Raw genomic sequence first — 22,512 nt, 5'->3', positions numbered from 1 at the left:
TCTTAGCTCAGTCAAGTATATGAGACAAAATGGGTGACACCTGCCCAAAAGAAAAGACGAGAAGGCAGGAAAAGACAGGAAACCTGGACCAATGGACATGGCGAACCTGGGGTAGAAGAGGGGAGAGTGCTGATACATTGTGAGGATTGCAATCAATGTCACAAAACAATTTGTGTATACATTTCTGAATGAGAAACTAATTTGTGCTGTAAACTTTCACCTGAAGCACACACACAAAAAAAAAATTGGTGCGTTTTCTTTTAGGTAAACTATACCTCAACAAGGAAACCCTGGTAGCATAGTGGTTAAGAGCTATGGCTGCTAACCAAAAGGTCAGCAGTTTGAATCCACCTGGTGCTCCTTGGAAACCATATGGGGCAGTTCTACTCTGTCCTATAGGTCGCTATGAGTCAGAATCGACTTGACGGCAACGGGTTTGGTTTTTTTGGTTTATACCTCAACAAAGCCGATGAAAGAAGGAAAGAAAAGAAAAGGTAATATTTAATGGCTATTTAATGGGAGTAAGGTCTTAAGGACTGGCTTCTGAAGTAGAGAAGCAATCTAAAGCCTGTTGGCAATGGATTACTTCTTCTCCCTAATTATACAGCAGAAACCCTAGGACAAGACATTTAATAAACTTTGAGAAGGAAAGCTGGGTCCCAATAACCTAACAGCCTGTCAACCACCCCAGGTGAACTTTTAACTCTTCTCTGTCATTCCACTGGCCGAAGAAAAGCGTGGGTGACTTCTTGGACTGGTAGTTGCATTTAATCAATTTAAGTATTGAATTTATACCAAACAACATGGGAATTATAGTCTCAGGACCAATTGTGAACATCTTAAACCTATATAATATTCCACCTGCACAATGGAAAAATAATATGCCTAACTTCCCATACAGATAGATTGTTATGGTTATATTTATATATTGTTATATATTGTCATTTTTATCTTTCATAGGTGATCAACCAACAATGCTTATAATTGACACGTGTAGCTTTTAAAAAATCAACAAAATGACTCATATTAATGTTTTTCATAATCTCTTTTCTTAACCTGAGGGAACTTTAAGGAAATAAATATCTCTTATGGTAAAAACTGTTCAAAAATTCATTTAGCTTCTTTATGGTTTACTTTTCTTCTATTAAATTAAGTGTAAAATTTAGTCATTAAAAAAATTAAAAATAGTTAATTATAAGAAGATTCTTTCTACTGACATATCATTTATTTCATAATATCAGAGACACTAGTGCTTGTAAGACGTACCAGTATTGTATGCACCATTCAGAAAATAACAAAAGAAAACAAAACACTGCCAACTACGACACAATGCAAAAACATCATGGATTATAAGATGTACTACAATTTCAAAGATGTCAAAAATACGAAAAAAATCTAAGACTCATCAAATCGACTCAGAAGCAACTGGTTTGGTTTTTTGGTTTATTATTATGGTAATACTATTACCAAAACAAACAAACAAACAAAAAACACCACTGCCTAGGGCAGTTCTACCCTGTCCTATTAGGGTCGCTATGAGTCAAATGAGTATTATTATCAGTATTATTTAAAAAAAAAAAAACCAAACCCATTGCTGTTGAGTCGATTTCAACTCATAACGGCCCTAGAGAATAGAGTAGAGCTGTCCCATAGGGTTTCCAATGAGTGGCTGGTAGATTCGAACTGCTCATCTTTTGGTTAGCAGCTGAATGTTTAACCACTGCACCACCAGGGCGCCAGTATTGTCGTCAGGGCACAATAATACATACATACAGGGCAGCATCTGTATGGCCCACTACTTCTCAGGGGAGTGGACTAGGAGTCAGGAAACCTTCTTTATGGTTTTGTCTCTTTTCTACCATGGGACTAATCCCAAGAAGGCCATTCAACTCTTAAGAGTCTCAGTTTTCTCACCAATAAAAGATATCTGCCCTGTGATCTCGCACTAGCTTTTTGGGAAAAATTTCAGTCCTGAAATATAGTCTGAAAGTACCCCCTTAAAAAAACCAAAAAACCAAACCCACTGCTGTCGAGTTGATTTCGACTCACAGCGACCCTATAGGACAGAGTAGAACTGCCCCGTAGAATTTCCAAGCAGCGCCTGACGGATTCGAACTGCCAACCTGTTGGTTAGCAGCTGTACCACTTTACCACTATGCCACCAGGGTTTCCAGTAGCCCCATAAAAAAAAAATGATATGTCTAAAATTAACAGTTTTCACAGTTTTTAAGAACTAAGACTGACAGAACATTCTCACATTTTAAAATTAAAATGTACCCATAAAAATTTTAATTTGTACAGCTATTCAGGAAAAAAAAAATCCTTGACTTCATTGCTAAAACTGGTCACACTGAATAGAAGTCAGATTATCATTAAAAAAAAAAATCTATGACTTAGAATCAATGATACGTTATCTCCACCCAACACTGAGATATACGCATAGAGAAGGGTGCCTGGAATAAGGTCAACTAAGTTTAATAGTGGTCATTTCTCAGAGGTAGAACCTGAGGTATTTTAAAACTATTATCTTTGCTATACTGGAAAAAGTTCTTTATAATGAGAACGCATCTACAAAAACAAATGAACAATCTTTATTCAAGGAAAAAAATGATTAGCAGTCACAATGATAACAGTGGATAATTCTGAGTGTGGTGATCCTGGATGGTTTTATTTCTTGTTTATTCATTTCTGTATTTTATTACAAAAAATTCTCAAAGTTAAAAAACTAAACAAAGCAAGTAAAGCTTCATAAAAACCAGGAGGGACGTCTTGGTTTCCTCTCAGGATGACCAGGAGTCCTTGGCCGGCTGGGAAAAACCCACGTCCTGGATAGTTGGTCACCCAGCCTCTTGTATTCTTCAAATAGGGCAATGATACTCAAATTTTTAGTAACAGCTCAGAATCTCCCAAGGAGCTTGTTAAATGAGCAGGTCCTGGGTTCTACCTCTGGAGATTCTGATCCGATAGTTTTGGGGGGGCCCACTGACTCATTTTTAAGCGCTCCAGGCAATTTCTACATACTGGCCTCAGTTTCAGCACTCTTCTCAGCATGTCCTCTCTCAACATTTGGGATCATTTAAGACCCTCTGTATGCCCACCATGAGGGCACCCACTGTTTACTGCATTCCACATATAGCTCTGGAGTGCTGCCACCTCTCCGAGCTCACTGCAAAGAAAGAGTGGTGAGAGTAACTCAAGGGGTTTCATTCCCTCTTTCCAGGAACATGCTGGAAGCTAAACTCTGACACAAACTTATGTTCAAGACTCCCACAGGGAACTAATTCTTCTAAAGGAAGGTTAAACCTGCAAAATACAGGAATAAGACAAACTTCTTCCACTATAAAGAAATGACATATCTCTCTCCAATTCTTCCTCATTGCTCATTTAGGGTCTACAACACCAAATACCACGTGTAGCAAATATTACCCTGAAAATTTTAAAAAGATCTATTACGCCCTCCTATGCATTTGTTTCCATGTGAATATAAGTCCAAAACGTTAATTCTCTTTGCCTGAACATAATTCAAAAGAAAGTAGGTTTCTTTAGTGCAGCTATTTGGCTCAAGCATTTATTGCTAACATTTGTTACATGACTTCATGTCAGCTGTTTCTCATTAATATATGTACCAGGTTCCCATTTGCTGCAGCTCTTAGCCCAGTGCTTCTCAAACTTTTATGTGCATATGAATCACCTGGGGATCTTGTAAAACTATAGACTCTGACTCAGCAGTTCTGGGGTGGGGCCTGGGATCCCGCACTTCTAGCAGGCTCCCAGGTGATGCTGATGCTGCTGGTTCCAAGCTTAACTGACAGGTGAAATTTTGGTGCGTAAGTCTCTATCTGCCTATAAGGAAAAAAAAAAAAAAGAGAAGCATTTGTGCCTATCAGAGGGCTTGAAGTGCTGTAATATTTTTTCCTGAGGTTTGCAGGAAATTTGTAGTGTACCCCGCCTCTGGTCTGGAGTGAGTCAGCGAGTTAGTTGTAAAGCCAAAATTCCTTTTCATTGTAAAATCTTCTGTCTGCTGTTGACTGAATTGCAAATCATCACAGCTAACTTCTAAGCAGAAGATTTGGAGACAAAAAAGTACATGTGTAGGAAGGGAAGTGTTCGAAGAAGTCAAGAAAATGGTTTTAATTATAAAAATGAGTAGGGGTTTAGCATGAGAAAATGCAAATGAGCCAGCTTTGGAACGAGGGCGTTTTTGTAAACCAAATCAGAACACTGTTGTCAGCTGCTTGGATGGATCTTTTAGCTTGAGGGGGAACAAGGAAATTAAAAATAGGCAGCTGTTGATAACGTCTTTACAGTCTTGAATTCCACTTAACAGAGTTTGGAAGGTGGGTATCAGAGAGTAATGTTACATTTAGTTGTCTAAGATGCAGAGTGAAATAACTTCTGTTATCATTATTCAAGTTTCCAAGACTGAGAAGAAGAAAAGTAAAAACCACTGAGACAAAACTTGAAAAAGTCTCAAGGTACATACATAGCATTATTTTAAAAATGTTACATATAGGTAAAAGAAAAAAGAAAAAAAAAAAAAACTAGAAAAGATGAACAGCAAAATACCAGCAGTAACTGACTGTCTCTGGATGCTGGGATTATGTTTATCTTTGCTTATGGCTTTTTTGAAAACTTCTTTAATAAAGGTGTTTTATAATACAAGTTCACTGAAAACTGGTTATGCCAATATGTATATGTACAGATATAGACGGCGTTTCTCATGACTAAAATTTCTTTCAAATGACAATTCCTTTACATATCTCTTTTGACTATGCCTCACCAACTCTTTATTGTTTTCTGGGACCACATTAATATTACAGTATTTTTATACAAATAACATGCACGTTATATATTTTTTTCTGCCAGCCGTGTGAGGTATTTTTGTAAGCGTGCTATGCTAACTAGAAAAAAAAAATTCTTGAAGATACCTTGAGGGGCAGGGGCAAGGGGAGGCCACAATTGGCCAAAAAAAAAAAAAAGTGTATAACACTGTGTTATTTGCGTAAAAAAGAACGGTAACCACCACTTGTCTGTTTGTTGTACTGTGGTAGCTTATGTGTTGCTGTGATGCTGGAAGCTAGTTCAAATAACAGCAGTGTCACCTATGATGGACAGGTTTAGTGGAGCTTCTAGACTAAGACAGACTAGGAAGAAGGACCTGGTGATTTACTTCTGGGAAAAAAAAAAAGAAGACAGTGAAAATAGCCGAACACTGTCTAATATACTGGTGGAAAATGACCCTCTCAGGTTGGAAGGCACTCAAGATAAGATTGGGAGGTGCCCAGCTATCGCTGATGACTGCCCTGACAGGGAACACAATAGACAGTCCTGGACAGTGCAGGAGGATAATGTAGAACAGAGCTCAAATTCATTTAAAAAGACCAGATTTAATGGTCTGATAGAGACGGGATGAATCCCCAAAACTATGGCCCCCAGACATACTGTTAACGGAGAGGCAAAACCATTCCCAAAGCCCACTGTTAAGACAGACATTAGACAGGAATATAAAACAAAAAAATAATACATATGAGGAATGTACGTCTTAGGTCATCAGATAAATGAAACCAAATGGACAGCTCCTGTCCAAAAGCAGGATGAGAAGGCAGGAAGGGACAGGAACTGGTCAAATGGACACAGAGAACCTGGTGTGGAAAGGGGAGGGTACTGTCACAATGTGGGGATTGCAACTGATGTCACAAAACAATACGAGTATAAATTTTTGCATGAGAAATTAACTTGAGCTGTAAACCTTCACCTAGAGCACAATTAAAAAAAAAAAAAAAAGACTCAGGAAGAGCTGCCTCCTCAAAGTAGAGTCCACATTAGTAACATGGGTGGAATAAGGCTTTTGGGACCTACATTCACTGATATGGTATGACTCAGAATGAGAAGAAACAGCTATAAACATATATTAGTAATTGAAATGTGGAATGTATGAAGTAGGAATCAAGGAAAGTTGAAAGTTGTCAAAAATGAAATGGAATGCTTGAAGAACAATATCCTAAGCATTAGTGAGCTGAAATGGACTGGTATTGGCCATTTTGAATCAGACAATTACATGGTCTACTATGATGGGAATGACAAGATGAAGAGGAATAGTGTTGCATTCGTCATCAAAAAGAACATTTCAAGATCTATCTGGAAGTACAATGCCATTGGTGATAGGATAATATCCATAAGCCTATAAGGAAGACAAGTTAATATGACTACTATTCAAATTTACGCACTAACCACTAAGGTCAAAGATGAAGAAATTGAAGATTTTTACCAACTTCTGCAGTCTGAAACTGACAAAACATGCAATCACGATGCATTGATAATTACTGGCAATTGGAATACAAAAGTCGGAAACAGAGAAGAAAGATCAGTAGTTGGAAAATATGGCCTTGGCGATAGAAATGACGCTGGAGATAGAGTGACAGAATTCTGCAAGACCAGCAACCTATTCATAGAGAATATATTTTTTTCAACAACATAAATGACAACTATTCACATGGACCTCGCCAGATGGAATGTATCTGCAGAAAGAGACAATGGAGAAGCTCAATATCATTGGGCAGAACAAGGCCAAGGCGTAACTGCAGAACAGATCACCAGCTGGTCATACTCAAGTTTAAGTTGAAGTTGAAGAAAATTAAACAAGTCCACAAGAGCCAAAGTATGAACCTTGACTATATTCTGCCTGAATTTAGAGACCATCTCGAGAACAGTTTTGACACATCTAACACTAATTATCAAAGACCGTAGGATTTGTAGAATAACATCAAGAACATTATACGTAAAGAAAGCAAAAGGTCATTAAAAAGACAAGAAAGAAAGGAGCAACATGGATGTCAGAGGAGACTCTAAAACTTACTTTTGAATGTACAATAGAGAAAGTGAATTGAAGAAATGATGAAGTAAAAGAGCTGAACAGAAAATTTCAAATGGGAGCTGGAGAAGATAAAATATTATAATGAAATGTGCAAAGACCTGGAGTCAGAAAACTAAAAAGGAAGAACATGCTCAGCATTTCTCAAGCTGAAAGAACCGAAGAAAAAATTTAAGCCTTAAGTTGCAATGTTGAAGGATTCTGTGGGCAAAAAATTATATGATGCAGAAAGTATCAAAAAAAGATGGAAGGAATACACAGAATCATTGTACCAAAAAGAATTGGTCAACGTTCCACCATTTCAGGAGGTAGTATATGATCAAGAAACAACGGTACTGAAGGAAGTCATCCAAGCTGCGCTGAAAGCACTGGTGAAAAACAAGTCTTCAGGAATCGATGAAATAGCAATTGAGATGTTTCAACAGACAGATGCAACGCTGGAAGCACTCACTCATCTATGCCAAGAAATCTGGAAGACAGCTACCTGGCCACTCGACTGGAAGAAGTTCATATTCATGCCCATTTCGAAAAAAGAATTCAATGAAATGCAGAAATTATCAAACGGTATCATTAATATCACATGCAAGCACAATTCTGCTGAAGATAATTAAAAAACAGCTGGAGCCACACACTGACAGGGAACTGCCAGAAATCCAAACCAGATTTATAAGAGGAAGTGGAACGAGGGATATCATTGCTAATGTCAGATGGATCTTGGCTGAAAGTAGAGAATAACAAAAACCTGTTTGCCTGTGTTTTATTGACTATGCAAAGGCATTCAACTGTACGGATCATAACAAATTATGGATAACATTGCAAAGAATGGGAATTCTAGAGCACTTCATTGTGCTCATGTGTAACCTATACATAGACCAAAAGGCAGTTGTTTGAACAGAACAAGGGGATACTGTGTAGTTTAAAATCAGAAAAGGTGTGCATGAGAGTTTATCATTTCACCATACTTAGTCTGTATGCTGAGTAAATAATTCGAGAAGCTGGACTATATGAAGAAGAACAGGGCAGCTGAATTGGTGGAAGACTCATTAACAACCTGCAATATACAGATGACACAACCTTGCTTGCTGAAAGCAAGGAGGACTTGAAGCCCTTACTGATGAAGATCAAAGTCTACAACCTTCAATATAGGTTATACCTCAACATAAAGAAAACAAAAATCCTCACAATTGGACCAATAAACAACATCATGGTAACTGGAGAAAACATTAAAGTTGTCAAGGATTTCATTTTACTTAGATCCACAATCACTGCCCATGGAAGCAGCAGTCAAGAAATCATATGGTGTAAATCTGTATCAAAAGACCTATATAAAATCTTAAAAAGCAAAGATATCATTTTCATGACTAAGGTGTGCCTGGCCTGAGCCGTGGTCTTTTTAATCACCTCAAATGCATGCCAAAGCTGGATTTGTTGATGCAAAGACCGAAGAAGAAATGGCACCTTTGACTTGTGGTGCTGGCAAAGAATATTGAGTACACCATTGATTGTCAGAAGAATGAACAAATCCGTCTTGGAGGAAGTACAGCCAGAAATTCTCCTTAGAAGCAAGGATGGGAAGACTTGGTCTCACATACTTTGAACACATTATCCAGAGGTCCAGTCCCTGGAGGACATCATGCTTGGTAAAGTAGAGGGTCAAGAAAAAGAGGAAGGCCCTCAATGCGATTGGGATTGACACAGTGGCCGCAACAACAGGCTCAAACATACTACTACTGTGAGGATAACACAGGATGGAGCAATGTTTCATTCTGTTATACACAGGGTTGCTGAGTTGGAAACGACTCGATAACAGCTAAAATTAATTAATTAACACATTAATATTAAGGCCATGATTATGCTTTAAAGTGTTAAACCAAATTCAGGTATCTAAAAAAAATTCCCAATCATTCCTTTGTCATCAATTTTTTCTAACTCACACATAGCAACTGGCATTTGTGAACTTTAAAATGCTTTGAAAATAACATGGTGAGGTCCATACTCTTTCTCCCAGAATCTGAACACATCAACCATAAAAGGTTCCATGCTCTACTTCCTATTTACATTGACCAGCCACCGTACCTTTGGAGGGCAGAGCTCTTCACTTCATTTCTGTGACCGTGTTACAGCCTGAAGCGGCTGATAATGTACAATGCAGGAGATGTTATACTGAGAGGACGAAACATGCATGAGAAATACTGCAAAATCACTAGCATCAAAAAGAACTCTGCTAGATACCTTTAAGATGGTAATATTCCAGGTAAAGCTCTCCACTGCTTTTTGTAGTTTTCGCTCCTTCAGACCTTCTTTTGTGCCTATGCTGTGCAAGTGTTCATGGAATTCCATGGCTGAAAGAAATTGTAAAAAAAGAAGAAAGTATATTATTTCCCCATTCAACCTGTGGCAATGAATGGGCAACATAGATTATTTTTCTAGGTATAGCTAAAACGATTCCCATGTCCACTGGCATTTCATAAATGTGCCTATTTAAGAACACAATGACATTAACCTGACTATATACTAGGCACAAGATGTGGTCACTTGTGCAAACAAAAACCTAAGTTGCTATTTCTTGTAAATGCCTAACCTTCCTAGGAACCGGTCAATCAATTGACTCTCCCAGAAACAGAAACCTACATCAACCAATCAGGACATGCCTGCTCAATTTAATCTAGTTCAAAAATTTCTGTTAATCTCAAATAAGGAAAGAAAATGCCTATCAGTCAATCTGAATTTGCCCAGTATAGCTTCATTCTTGTGTGTCTGTGCTTACAAAAACGCTTCTGCTTTGTACCTAGCTTCGGAACACCTGTCTGACTTCTAGATCAGATGTTCCCCAATTCATAAACTGAAAAATAAAGCTTGTGAGTTTGTGCACAAATTTAATATTACGGAAATTTAATTTTTAACACGGGCCAGGGGAGAAACACTGAAAATTCACAGTATCAATAAGATGGAAGGCATTATAGAGATGAGCAACTGTTCCTTATGGTTTGGAAGGTGAATGGGCCTAGTACGATCATTATTTAAGAGATGAGCAATCCGAAACTCAGCCAGGTTGAGAGATCAAAGGCTGTGCAGGTAGCAGGAGGAAGAGCTGGGACTAGAACCCGAGTGCTTCTCCCTAAAGTCAGAAGGCAGGTTTCAGCTCTATGGAGGATATAACGTTGGCAACCAGGGGTGAAAAGAATGAAAAATATCGTGCTTCCTATCATGCTAAGAGGGGCCCTGGTGGCGCAGTAGTTAAGAGCTCAGCTGCTAACCAAAAGGTTGGCTGTTTGAATCCACCAGCAGCTCCTAGGAAACCATATGGGGCAATTTTACTCTGTCCTATAGGGTTGCTATAAGTCAGAATCAACTCAATGTGCAAAGTTTTTTTTTTTTTTTTTTTAATCATGCTAAGAGTCAATCTGAGGTCAGATACCAGGCATATTGTAGAGGGGAGGGGATGGGGAGAAAGGCCAGGATCCCTAACTCTGCATTTATATTACGACTCTTTACCAGAATTTACACAGGAAAAGTCTCTTTAAATTGGTCTCTTTAAGAGGCTGCTGACTGCAGCAATGCCTCTGTCTTGGCACCAAACAGCTTTGATGCTCTCCTGCTGGAATTCTCCTCAGAGTCAGGCACACAAAATCACATTCGCAACTTGCTTTTTTACAATTTTTTTTTATTGTGGTAAAATACATATAACCAAACCTTTGCCATTTCAGCTATTTTTACACGTACAATTCAGTGACATTAATTACATTCGGCATGTTGTGCCACCATCACCACTATTCATTTTCAAATGTACTTCACTCCCCCCCCAAAGAACCTCAGGACTCCTTAAGTAATAATTCCCTATTTCTCTTTTACCTCAGCCCCTGATAATCACTAATAAACTTTTGTCTCCATGCATATACCTATTCAAAGTACTTGACACAAGTGGGGTCATAGAGTATTTGTCTGACTTATTCAGCACAATGTTTTCAAAGTTCTTCCACGTCATAGCACGCATCAGAACTTCCTTTCTCTCTAGGGCTGAATAATACTCCATTTATGGATATACCACAATTTGTTTATCCATTCATCTGTTGATGGGCATTTGGGTTGTTTCAGAGCCCTGGTGGCACAGTGGTTAAGATCTTGGGTGCTAACCAAAAGGTCAGCACTTGGAATCCACCAGCTACTCCTTGAAAACCCTATGGGGCAGTTCTACTCTGTTCTATAAGGTTGCTATGAGTCGGAATCAACTCGACAACAATGAGTTTTATGGGTTTGGGGTTGTTTCAACTTTTGGGCTACTGTGGATAACTATGCAGTGAACACTGGTATACAAATATCTGTTTGAGTCCCTGCTTTCAAGCCTTTTGGGTATATACACTGCAGCAGAATTCCTGGGTCATATGGTAATTCTATATTTAACTTTTTGCGGAATTGCCACTGTTTCCACGACAGCTGTACCATTTTACATTCCAACCAGCAGTGGATGAGGGTTCCAGTTTCTCCAAATCCTCGCCAACATCTATTGTTTTCTGTTCTTCTGATATTAGCTATCCTAGTGGATGTTTTATTGACTATGCAAAGGCATTCGACTGTGCTGATCATAAGAAATTATCGATAACATTGCAAAGGATGGGAATTCCAGAACACTTAATTGTACTCATGTGTAACCTGTGCACAGACTGAGAGGCAGTTGTTTGAACAGAATAAGGGAATTATGCATGGTCTAAAACCAGGAAAGGTGTGTGTCAGGTTTGTACCCTTTCACCATACTTTTGCAATCTGTATGCTGAACAAATAATTTGAGAAGCTAGACTATATGAAGAAGAACAGAGCATCAGGGTTGGAGAAAGACCATTACCAACCTGCAATATGCAGATGACACAACCTTGCTTGCTGAAAGCAAAGAGGACTTGAAGTACTTACCGATGAAGATCAAAGACTAAAAAGACTACAACCTTCAATATAAAGAAAACAAAAAATATTCATAACTGGACCAATAAGCAACATCGTGATAAATGAAGAAAGTACTGACAAGGTCTTCATTTTACTTGGATCCACAATCAACCACACCCATGCAAGCGGCAGGCAAGAAGTCAAATGACATACTGCAGTGGACAGATCAGCTGCAAAAGACCTCTTTAAAGTGTTAAAAAACGAAGAAGTCACTTTGAGGAGTAAGGTATACCTGACCCAAGCGAAGGTACTTTCAATCACCTCATATGCACGTAAAAGCTGGACAACGAATAAGGAAGATTGAAGAAGAACTGATGCATCTGAATTATGGTGTTGGTGAAGAATACTGACTATATCCTGGACTTCCAAGAGAATGAACAAATCTGTTTTAGAAGAAGTACAGCCAGAACCTTCCTGAAAAGTGAGGATGGTGAGACTTCATCTTACGTACTTTGGACATGCTAGGAGGAACCAGTCCCTGGAGAAGGACATCTTGCTTGGTAGAGGGCCAGTGAAAAAAAGGAAGACCCTCAACGAGACGCAATGACACAGTGGCTGCAACGATGGAGTCAAACATCAACAAGTGTAAGGATGGTGCAGGACTGGGCAGTGTGCATGGATAAGGTTACTAGGAGTTGGCATGGACTTGATGGTACCTAACAACAACAACGACAGTGGATGTGAAGTGGTACCTCATTGTGACTTTGATTTGCATTTCCCTAATGACATTGAGTATCTTTTCATGTATTTGTCATTTGTGTATCTTCTTTGGTGAAATGTCTATTCAAATCCTTTGCTAATTTTTACTTGGGTTGTCTTCTTATTGTTGAGTTACAGTAGTTCTTCATGTATTCTGGATATTAAACTTTTTATCAGATATACATTGTTGTTGTTGTTAGGTTGTTGTTACCAGACATGGTCACCAAATATTTTCTCTCACGCTGTGGGTTGTTTCTTTACTTTCTTGTTAAATTACCTTGATGTACACAAGTTTTTAATTTTGATGAAGCCCAACTTAACTATTTTGCCTTTTGTTGTTCAAGCTTTTGGTGTCACATCTAAGAATCCAATGTTGAAAACTAGGTTTTGAAGCATTAACCCTGTTTTTTTCTAAGAGTTTACGGTGTGATGGATTGCTTTTACATGGCCTTTCCTACCATGGTCTTGTACCTCACATCAAATAACTGAGTGGGACAATGCAAATAAAGTGCTTGTGGCCCACCAAGGTAATTGGACAGCTTGCTAATAATGCAAATAAGGTGCATGGCCCCCTTGTGGGGGTGGGACCAGGCAAATAAGATGTATGGAACCCTAATGAGTGGATTGGACAGTTTTGCCATCCCACTAGGCTTAAAATGGGCTATCCCAGAGGTGGGAAGGATGTACTTCACTACCACCAAGAAGAAGAGAGGGGAGCAGAGCATGTCTCTTGGACCCAGGGTCCCTGCACTGAGAACCTCCTAGACCTAGGAGACACAGAGAGAGAGAGCTGTAACACCAGAGACAGCACAAGATGGTGAAACGGCAATGGCAGAGAAACAGTGGCAGCAGAACCAGGAGACTGGTGGGACGGCACAGTGGGCTTCCCAGCTCATGGAGCAAGGAGGTTACAGTAGGTATGCTCACCTATGGAGCGACAGAATGGAGCATCTTCCGGCAGGAGACTTCCTGGTGGAGTGAGACGCCCCCAGGCACTTACTCGCAGATCAAAAGAGCTTTGTAACACTTGCCCAAGCAGGGCAGAGTCCGGGCTGAGGGGCCAAGAGGCAGAGGGCCAGAGAAAGGCCTGCCTGTAGGCAAGGCTGAGAACAGGCTGTCCTGATCAAAGAACTATAAGAGTCGTTCCTGACCCTGAATCGTAAGCTATTATTTCTCTAATGAACCTCATAACTGTCAGTATGGTCTGTGAATTCTATGTTGCCACTGCAACAGATTATTGAACCAAGCAGACAAACAGAGAATGCTGTGGGAAGGACAGCTGGTGTCAGATTGGTAAAAAGGTTGGGGAGAGGAGGTGTGTCTGACTTCTGCTTCACAGCAATCAGCCTTGGGCTACTGAAACTGATAATGGTTCTCCTCACCCCTTGTGAAATTACTGCACCACTTTTACAGAGTATTATGGTTTTTTTTTTTTTTATGGTTTATATTTAGGCCATTGGTCCATTTTGAGGTAATTTTTATATGTGGCATGAGGTATGGGTCTAACTTCATTCTTTTGCACACGGAGATTCAGTAGTTCCAGCACCATTTACAAAAGAAACTACTCCTTCCCCCTTGAATGGACTTGGTACCCTGGTTGAGAATCAGCTGACCACAGACATTTGTGTTTACTTCTTGATTCACAGTTCTATTCAGTTGGTCTATGTCTATACTTACACAAGTACCAGACTGTTTTGATTACTGTAGCTTTATAGTAAGTTTTGAAATTGGGGAGTGTGAGTCCTCCTACTTCATTCTTCTTTTTCAAGATTGCTTTGGCTGTTTGGAACCCCTTGCAATTCTATACGAATTTGAGAATTGGCCTTTCCACTTCTGCAAAATAGACTGTTGGCACACTCATTACTTATTTACATGGCACTTTATTTTTTAATCTAAAACCATAATATATTACTAAGTTTGATGATCTATTTTATTCATCATGTTTGGGTTCTGAATGACTTTTGGCTGTTTCCAAAAGCCAAATTCATTGTCAAAAGAATAGAGATTTGTTACCACAGGGAATATTCTAAATATGCATTATGTTCGCTAAAGGCAATTCCAAAAGAATGACTTTGAAAAGTTTCCACATATGGCGGTATCATTCACCCATCTATTCATACAAGTACCTACTGAGTGCCTAGTACACACCAGGCACTGTTTCAGGAGCCAGGAACACAACAGGGAACAAAACAGATAAAAATCCCTGCTCTCTAGGAGCTCCCATTCCAGTGGGGGAGAGAGACAATAAGACATATAATAGAAAGAATGTCAGGTAGTGAAGATATAACAAAAATAAAGTAGAGAGATTGAAAGTCATGATGAAGATGGAGAACATGTCCAGTAGGTACAAGAGGGCCACCATTAGATGGTATTTTGAAAAATTTAAGAATTATGGGATCGCCAACTCTGTCTACAGGAAGGCAGGCAGGCAGGCAGGAAGGAAGGAAGGCTGTCAGGGAGGAAGGAAGGAAGGCAGGCAGGTAGGCAGGAAGGCAGGAAGGCTGTCAGGAAGGCAGGCAGGCAGGCAGGAAGGAAGGAAGGCTGCAGGAAGGCAGGCAGGGAGGTAGGCTGTCAGGAAGGCAGGAAGGCAGGCAGGAAGGCTGTCAGGAAGGCAGGCAGGCAGGAAGGAAGGAAGGAAGGCTGCAGGAAGGCAGGCAGGCAGGGAGGTAGGCTGTCAGGAAGGCAGGCAGGAAGGCTGTCAGGAAGGCAGGCAGGCAGGCAGGAAGGAAGGCTGTCAGGAAGGCAGGCAGGCAGGCAGGGAGGTAGGCTGTCAGGAAGGCTGTCAGAAAGGCAGGGAGGTAGGCTGTCAGGAAGGCAGGAAGGCAGGCAGGCAGGCAGGCAGGCAGGCAGGAAGGCTGTCAGGAAGGCAGGCAGGCAGGCAGGGAGGTAGGCTGTCAGGAAGGCAGGAAGGCAGGAAGGCAGGCAGGCAGGCAGGAAGGCTGTCAGGAAGGCAGGCAGGCAGGCAGGAAGGAAGGCAGGCAGGCTGGCACGTAGGCAGCCAGGCAGGCAAGACAGTCAAGAGCCTTTATTTTTTTAAATGATGTGTCCAGCTCACATATACAGATATCTATCTGCGAATTATTTTAAATGAGATATTTTTCCTATGCTTTCTTGTTTTACTTTTATTAAAAGGGTTCTAACACGAAACTCAACCAGAAATATTTACTTCAAGAGGTAAAACTGAATTATTAACTAAGATTTCTTTAATGTGGATTTTTCAGAACAGTTCTCTGTTTCTATAGTTTAGTAGTCAATATCTATAACATTGAGATACAAAAGGTCGTATCATTTTGGATAATGAAAATCATTCTCGATGCTTGAAATAATGACACAGATTGTTCAGCCAATAACATGTATTGATCACACACCACATACAGGTCATTTGATATATGCCATATTGAGTCTCATTAAAATCCATTACTTAAATACGCTGAAGCTGTGTAAGAAGCTACAGATTTTTAGGAGCATGGACAGCAAACAGGTGTAGTGTTTGCTAGTGACACTGACAACTTCCATCAAAAAATCTTTTCTAACAAAGCCAACTCTTCAGACAGGGATTGGACTGGACAATGGGATAGAAAAAGATGCTGGTAAAGAATGAGCTTCTTGGATCAAGTAGACACTTGAGACTATGTTGGCATCTCCTAACCGGAGGGTAGAAGAGAGGGAAGAGGGTGTCAGAAGCTGGTGGAATGGACACAAAAAGAGAGAGTGGAGGGAAGGAGTGGGATGTCTCATTAGGAGGAGAGCAATTAGGAGTATATAGCAAGGTGTATATAAATTTTTGTATGAGAGACTGACTTGATTTGTAAACTTTCACTTAAAGCACAATTAAAAAAAAAATTTTTTTTTCTAATTTTGTCCTTGAGTACAATTGCTGTTTTTAGAGGCATAAGTACAGCAAATATTGCAGTAGTATTAAATGACGACATGAGAATACATTAACAATTGCTTTTTTTAAACCAAGGCCAAAATAAACTCTGTAAATGTAATACACAGTTGGGATTTTCATACTAGGAAACAGATGCTATATAGGGGAGACTTAGTAAGAAAAAATTTTTTTTTTTTGCATATAAAAACAAACAAACAAACAAAAAAACCTGTCACTGTTGAGTTGATTCTGACTTATAGTGACCCTACTGGACAGAGAAGAACTGGCCCATAGGGTTTCCAAGGAGCAACCGGTGGATTTGAACTGCTGACCTTTATGGTTAGCAGCCAAGTTCTTAAGTAGATATATAAGAACTATATTTTATAAAGTAAATTTTTACAGAATAAATTACAAATAACTGGTAACTATTATCATTAGATTATTTGCTCTTACAACATAAAGTAAAAATAACAAATTACACAAGTTTAAATTTCTAAAAAACTGAGAAGCCCCATCCTGTGTTTTCACTCCAGTGACTAGATAGAAATAAGGTAATAAATACTTCCTATGAGAGACTTGGAAACCCTGGTGGCGTAGTGCTTAAGTGCTATGGCTGCTAACCAAAGGGTCGGCAGTTCGAATCTGCCAGGAGCTCCTTGGGAACTCTATGGGGCAGTTCTACCCTGTCCTATAAGGTCGCTATCAGTCAGAATTGACTCGACGGCACTGGGTTTGGTTTGGTTTTGGTATGAAAGACTTGACTGCCCGTATGCCAATTGTAAAAATGTAAGCAGTTATTTTGGAAAGTTACCTAAAAAAGGAAGGCAGGGAGTCCTTTATCATTTCCTGTGATTGGTAGATTCAGTGTCCTGAGTGAAGTAATAGGACGTTGAACTCGGATTATGTGAAGGGGGGAAGTTAAAGAAAGGCTCTCTGCTTACCTATCCTCAGACAACCCACCAAATAGGTGGGAGCCTGGGATGCAGGGGACAGGGCAGAGCCAGTATGACTCCATCACCACCTTCTGGTGCAAGCTGGGCCTCAGGATGCCCAGAAACATCATTTGGCCACTACTGGTGGCTATTCCTCTGGTCAGCTTACAGCGATTAGTTCACCCTACCCTCTGCCTTCTTGTTAAATATCCTAATAACCCCACTGATACATACTTACCTAAAGTAAATAATTTTTATTTTCTTTTATTTTTTGCATTTCCACTGCTTAATTATTATCAATGTGTCTTTCGTTGCCTGTCTGTATTGATAATTTAGGGATAGCACCTCAGCTCTGGGAAGGTGGGCTGTTAATTTACATAGGTGCAGTGCTGAGGAGCAGCCCTCCTTAGCAGGTTTTTAATAACGCTTGTTAAGTGCGTCCTTTACAATTCTCAAAAGGGTAAGAAAACACAGAGCTACAGAACTAGCTTCTCCTTCTGAGGAAGTGATGAAAACAGAACACTGCTGTTGTCACTGTCTCAGCAGACACCTGAGGGCAGCCCCTGCACAGGGCCCTGTTGGCACGGCGGGAGTAGGGATACAAAGATGGGTGAAACTCAGGACTTTCACGGCTGAGTTATCAGTATGAAAAACTACATGTTTCTGAGAAGCATTTGAATCTTACTGATCTTGAGAAGAATTTTGCTTGTGATGGCCATCTGCAATATCAACATTTATAAGTTTCTAAATTACAGATTTAAGCCAAAAGAGTTCTAATATTCTTAGAGAAGATGGCTCTTGGCTGACGTAGTGAGGACGGCATGGTGGGCCTGTGGGAAGCTACCAGGCAGACACTGGGGAGCAGTGACAGAGAGAGAGACTCTCGACAGATGCTGCTGCTGCTTAGTGACAGAGGCAAGAATTCCCACTGTGAAAACAATCTTCACATTCAGAAATAGAAACCTAGCCAATAATAGTGAGGGAAGAAGACGTGGATTTTTTTTTTTTCTCTCAGAAACTAGTTCTATTTCGCTGTATGATTCTAGTATCTTCCAAACACTAGGCCAGCCCATTTTCATCATAAATTTTTATATTTTAAAGCCATATATGGTTGTCTATTTTTTTTAAATTATTTTAAAGTTACCTGTTCAACAAAATAATTATATTTTGTCTATTAGTTCCATATATTAGCTTCATTTAAACTCAGTAGCATTATTATAGCCTCAGATATAGCCTGGAATATAGCCTGGAATATCCTTTAACAACTGTTAAAGAGATGGAGGAAAGGAACCAGGGTTCCTTGACTCAAAACCATGTTGCCAAAATAAGAGTTAACAGTTAATTCTGGCCAAAGAAATTGAAATCTTTGTAAGTTTTAATAAAGTTCACTTGAAAGCCGACACTAACTAGGTAAATATGTGTGATATTATTTAGCAGTAATATACATATATATAGCATGTTTAAAGGCATTGAGGTTTGAAGGGTGTGAGAATATTACACAAATCCACTCAAAAGCACAGGAAAATGGATTAAAGCTTGAGGGTAAATGCCCTCCAGAAAGCAGCGAATGGGCGAGTCTCACAGTCCTGGCTGGGTCAGGTGTGGGTGCTCTTTTGATGACAGGATGGCCTTTGAGCCTTGGTTTTCCTGTGCCAAAGAACCTACAATTAGGTTTCTCTTACTCCATGACCCTGGGTTTCTGTTCCTAGGGAAAAGCTATGGGTTATTTTTCTTCAGGAATGTTAACCAAGAAGAAAACACACTCAAACTCCTTTGTGGGGATGAACTTGAAAACCAAGGAAGTAACCAGCTTGTCCAACAGCTGAGAAAGAACAAACGCAGAATCCATAGTCAGGAGACGACTACAAGAGTTCAGTTCAATTCTGGTCTAAAGGGAATGAATGACACAGACAGCCTGAACAAAGTACAAGGCTAGGCCACCAGTCCATGCTGGGACTGCACGAACCACTTAACCTTTTGGTTTACAGCTATAATGTTACAGTTTTAAGACAGGTATGGCCACGCAAAAGTATATTACTGGGTTTTGATGTAAAAAAAAAAAGTATTTTAAAAAGTTATCATTTCTTCCTACGTCATCTCTTGAAAATCCGAACACCTCAGATTTTTTGGTTTCACATAATTTTCAAATTATTACTTCACAATGCTTTATAATCTACAATCTTAAAGGTTTGTTTTGAAGAGCTTTAAGCTTGATGACATAAAATGAAATGTAATGCTGACAGACTGAATATTATGTGTTATAAAAATTAATAAATGGGTTCAGATTTTCCAAGATGACATAAACGAATTAAGAACATCAGCAACAATTACACTGGAATGTAGTGAGGAAAAATTTTCACTTCTCTCAAGTTCTCTGCTTCCCATCACAGATAACGACTTCGACGAAAACCCAGCAGCCATACAAATACATGAAACATGATATATACAACAAAAGACATGAAAAAGAGACTTTTGCTTTGAAAGAAATAGGGACCGAGTTAGAAACACCCCATCATCTCCCCTTCTGATTGAAACGAATGCTATTTACTCTTGCCAAACATAAAGCAGATGACTTTTCAAACATTTTGGTTGGGAATTTTCTACCAATCTGAATGATACGAATCTAAACTACAGCATATGCCACATGGCTAAAAAATTTTAGAAGCAAAAATAAGTTAAAAATACTCATACAACAGAACATTCTGACCTTAAATGCTGATAAACTTAAAAACTAGTTTTTCAACTAAAAAATTAACTTTGTGGTCCCAAAAAGCTTCCCTATCACAAGCACAACCAGTGCAAAAAAAAAATTTTTTGTACTGAAAACGGAAACCAAAAGCAAACCAAACATCTTTCAAGTAGTGACGAAAAGAGATATATTTATACATTCTAATTTATTTTGAATTCCTCAAATTAGGTTTAGTGGGATATTACCTAGAAAATTCCCTATAACCCACTTCCATCAAGTCAATTTCGACTCACAGCAACCCTACAGGACAGAGTAGAACTACCCTACCCCATAGGGATCCCAAGGCCGTAATCTTTACAGGAGCAGACTGCCACGTCTTCCCCCGTGGAGTAGCTGGTGGGTTCCAACTGCTGACCTTTTTGGTTAGCAGCCAAGCACTTAACTGCAGCACCACCAGGGCTCCCCAAAGATTCCCTATAACACAGGTCTATTTGAGACCTCAAAGAGCTCCGGTGGTGCAGTGGGTAAGTGCTCAGGTGCTAACCAAAAGGTCAGCAGTTCAAACCCAGTAGCCACTCTGTGGGAGGAAGATGTGGTAGTCTGCTTCTGTAGAGATTATAGCCTCGGAAACCCTATGGGGCAGTTCTACTCTGTCCTGCAGGGTTGCTGTGAGTCGGAATGAACTCAGCAGCTATGAGTTTGGTGTTTTGCTTTATTTGGGAACTCAGTCAAGAGGCCACCTTATCAACACCACTAGAAGACCTCAACAGAAATGTCTTGTGACACAATATCATACCACCTTAAGAACAAACTACGGATATCTGATCATTTTTTTTTCCAACTAATTTATATCTAAACAAAAAAACCCAAATCCACTACTGTGGAGTCAATTCTGGCTCATAGCAATCCCATAACATTTGTTTCCAAGGCTATAAATCTTTGCGGAAGCAGACTGCCACGTCTTTCTCCCTCGGAGTGGCTGGTAGGTTTGAATCACCGACCTTTTGGTTAGCAGTCAAGTACTTTAACCACTGCACCACCAGGCCTCCAATTTACATTAAAAAAAAAAAAAACCCATTGCCTTCGAATCAATTCTGACTCATAGTGACCCTATAGGACAGAGTAGAACTGCCCCATAGGGTTTCTAAGAGCGGCTGGTGGATTCGAACTGCTGACCTTTTGGTTTGCAGCTACAGCTCTATAACACTGCGCCATCAGGGCTCCAATTTACATAGTACCTATTAAAATATTCAGCCTTTACAAACAACATGCTCTGCTCAAAACCTTCAGGGGCCTGTAGTCTGGGTGTGTCACTGACAAGTGGGCATTTCCACCATAATCCCCATGGAGACATGCAAATGCCTCATTACTTTTCATACAGTTCCAGTTGGTGGTTTCTCTTTCTTGGCCTTCTTCCCAAACCATCTTGGCATTAACAAAAGCTTAATTATTTTAAGATAAGATTTTGAGCTGTTAAATCCCATTCCACGTGAGACAGAACAGATATGCCAGGTCTCTTAAATATATCAGTGAAGCCCAGATGGATGAACAGCATCCCTGCGATGCCAAATCCACAGCAGTACAATTTGTGAATGAGTTCTGTGAAGGAGGCTTTTCTTCCTCCGCCAGCATTTCCATCTGGGTAAATCTAGGTGAGGTGAAGTTGCGTAACTTTTAGTCCTTACTGGAATCTAATTACAATGCCATTCTAAACACCACGCGGCTCACTTGTGGTACAGTAATCTGAGGAATGTCCCTAGGTACTGCAAACAGTTAATACACTCAACTCAGCTGCTAACTGAAAGGTTGGAGGTTCAAGTCCACCCAAAGGCACCTTGAAAGAAAGGCTTGGCAATCTACTCCAACACACAATGGTCTGCCATGAGTTGGAGTTGACTCACTGGCAACTGGAAAATATGAGGAATAAAGTGTGTAGAGGGACTCTCTTCATTCAATTTCACTGAGGAAATTTTTGAAGAAATAGTATATTCATAAAGTCCAACAATTTAAAAAGTACAACTGTTACACAGTGAATTATCTTTCCTTTTCACATCCTTCAGCCTTTCTGTTCCCTTCCCATCAGGCAACCACTACTATTCCTTCTTAGGTATTCTTCCAGAGATAGTTTATGCAACCACCAGCAGACAGGAGGCCATTCTCTCTGCCCCACTTTTTAAAACAGGTACGAGCCAATAATATATGCTGTTCACCTTACTTTTTGAAACATTATGTTTTACTTATATATGTGTATAAGATCTCCTTATGTATAGTATGTATGAAGATACAGACACACATGTCAACGTATACGCTTCTTTATTTTTAATGGTAGCATAATGTCCCACGGTACGGATGTATCATAATGTGTTTAGCCAATGAATTTAGTCTACTGTTGAGCATTTAGGTTGTTGCCAACATTACACAGAAAACCTGGTGCATCTGTCATTCCCCCAAGGATGTGAACCTATCTGTAGAACAGACTCCTAGAAAAGGAACTGCTGGCTCAGAAGGTATGTGC

General features: G+C 39.7%; 1 protein-coding gene across 3 annotated transcripts in view; it reads right to left on the bottom strand.

The window, feature by feature from the left end:
• Positions 1-22,512, bottom strand: part of PLCL2 (phospholipase C like 2) — a 218,726-nt gene that overhangs the window by 19,561 nt on the left and 176,653 nt on the right. For 2 of the 3 annotated variants that reach the window (XM_003415738.3, XM_064277340.1), the window contains exon 5: positions 9,104-9,213. In XM_003415738.3, coding sequence (XP_003415786.1) covers positions 9,104-9,213 — 110 coding nt within the window. Of the gene's footprint in view, positions 1-1,595; positions 3,844-9,103; positions 9,214-22,512 lie in introns of those variants that run through there. The other variant, XM_064277341.1, reaches the window with a different exon arrangement.

Source organism: Loxodonta africana, chromosome 27, assembly GCF_030014295.1.
Source record: "Loxodonta africana isolate mLoxAfr1 chromosome 27, mLoxAfr1.hap2, whole genome shotgun sequence".
NCBI classification, from domain to species: Eukaryota; Metazoa; Chordata; class Mammalia; order Proboscidea; family Elephantidae; genus Loxodonta; species Loxodonta africana.
This window is presented reverse-complemented; position numbering and strand designations above follow the sequence as displayed.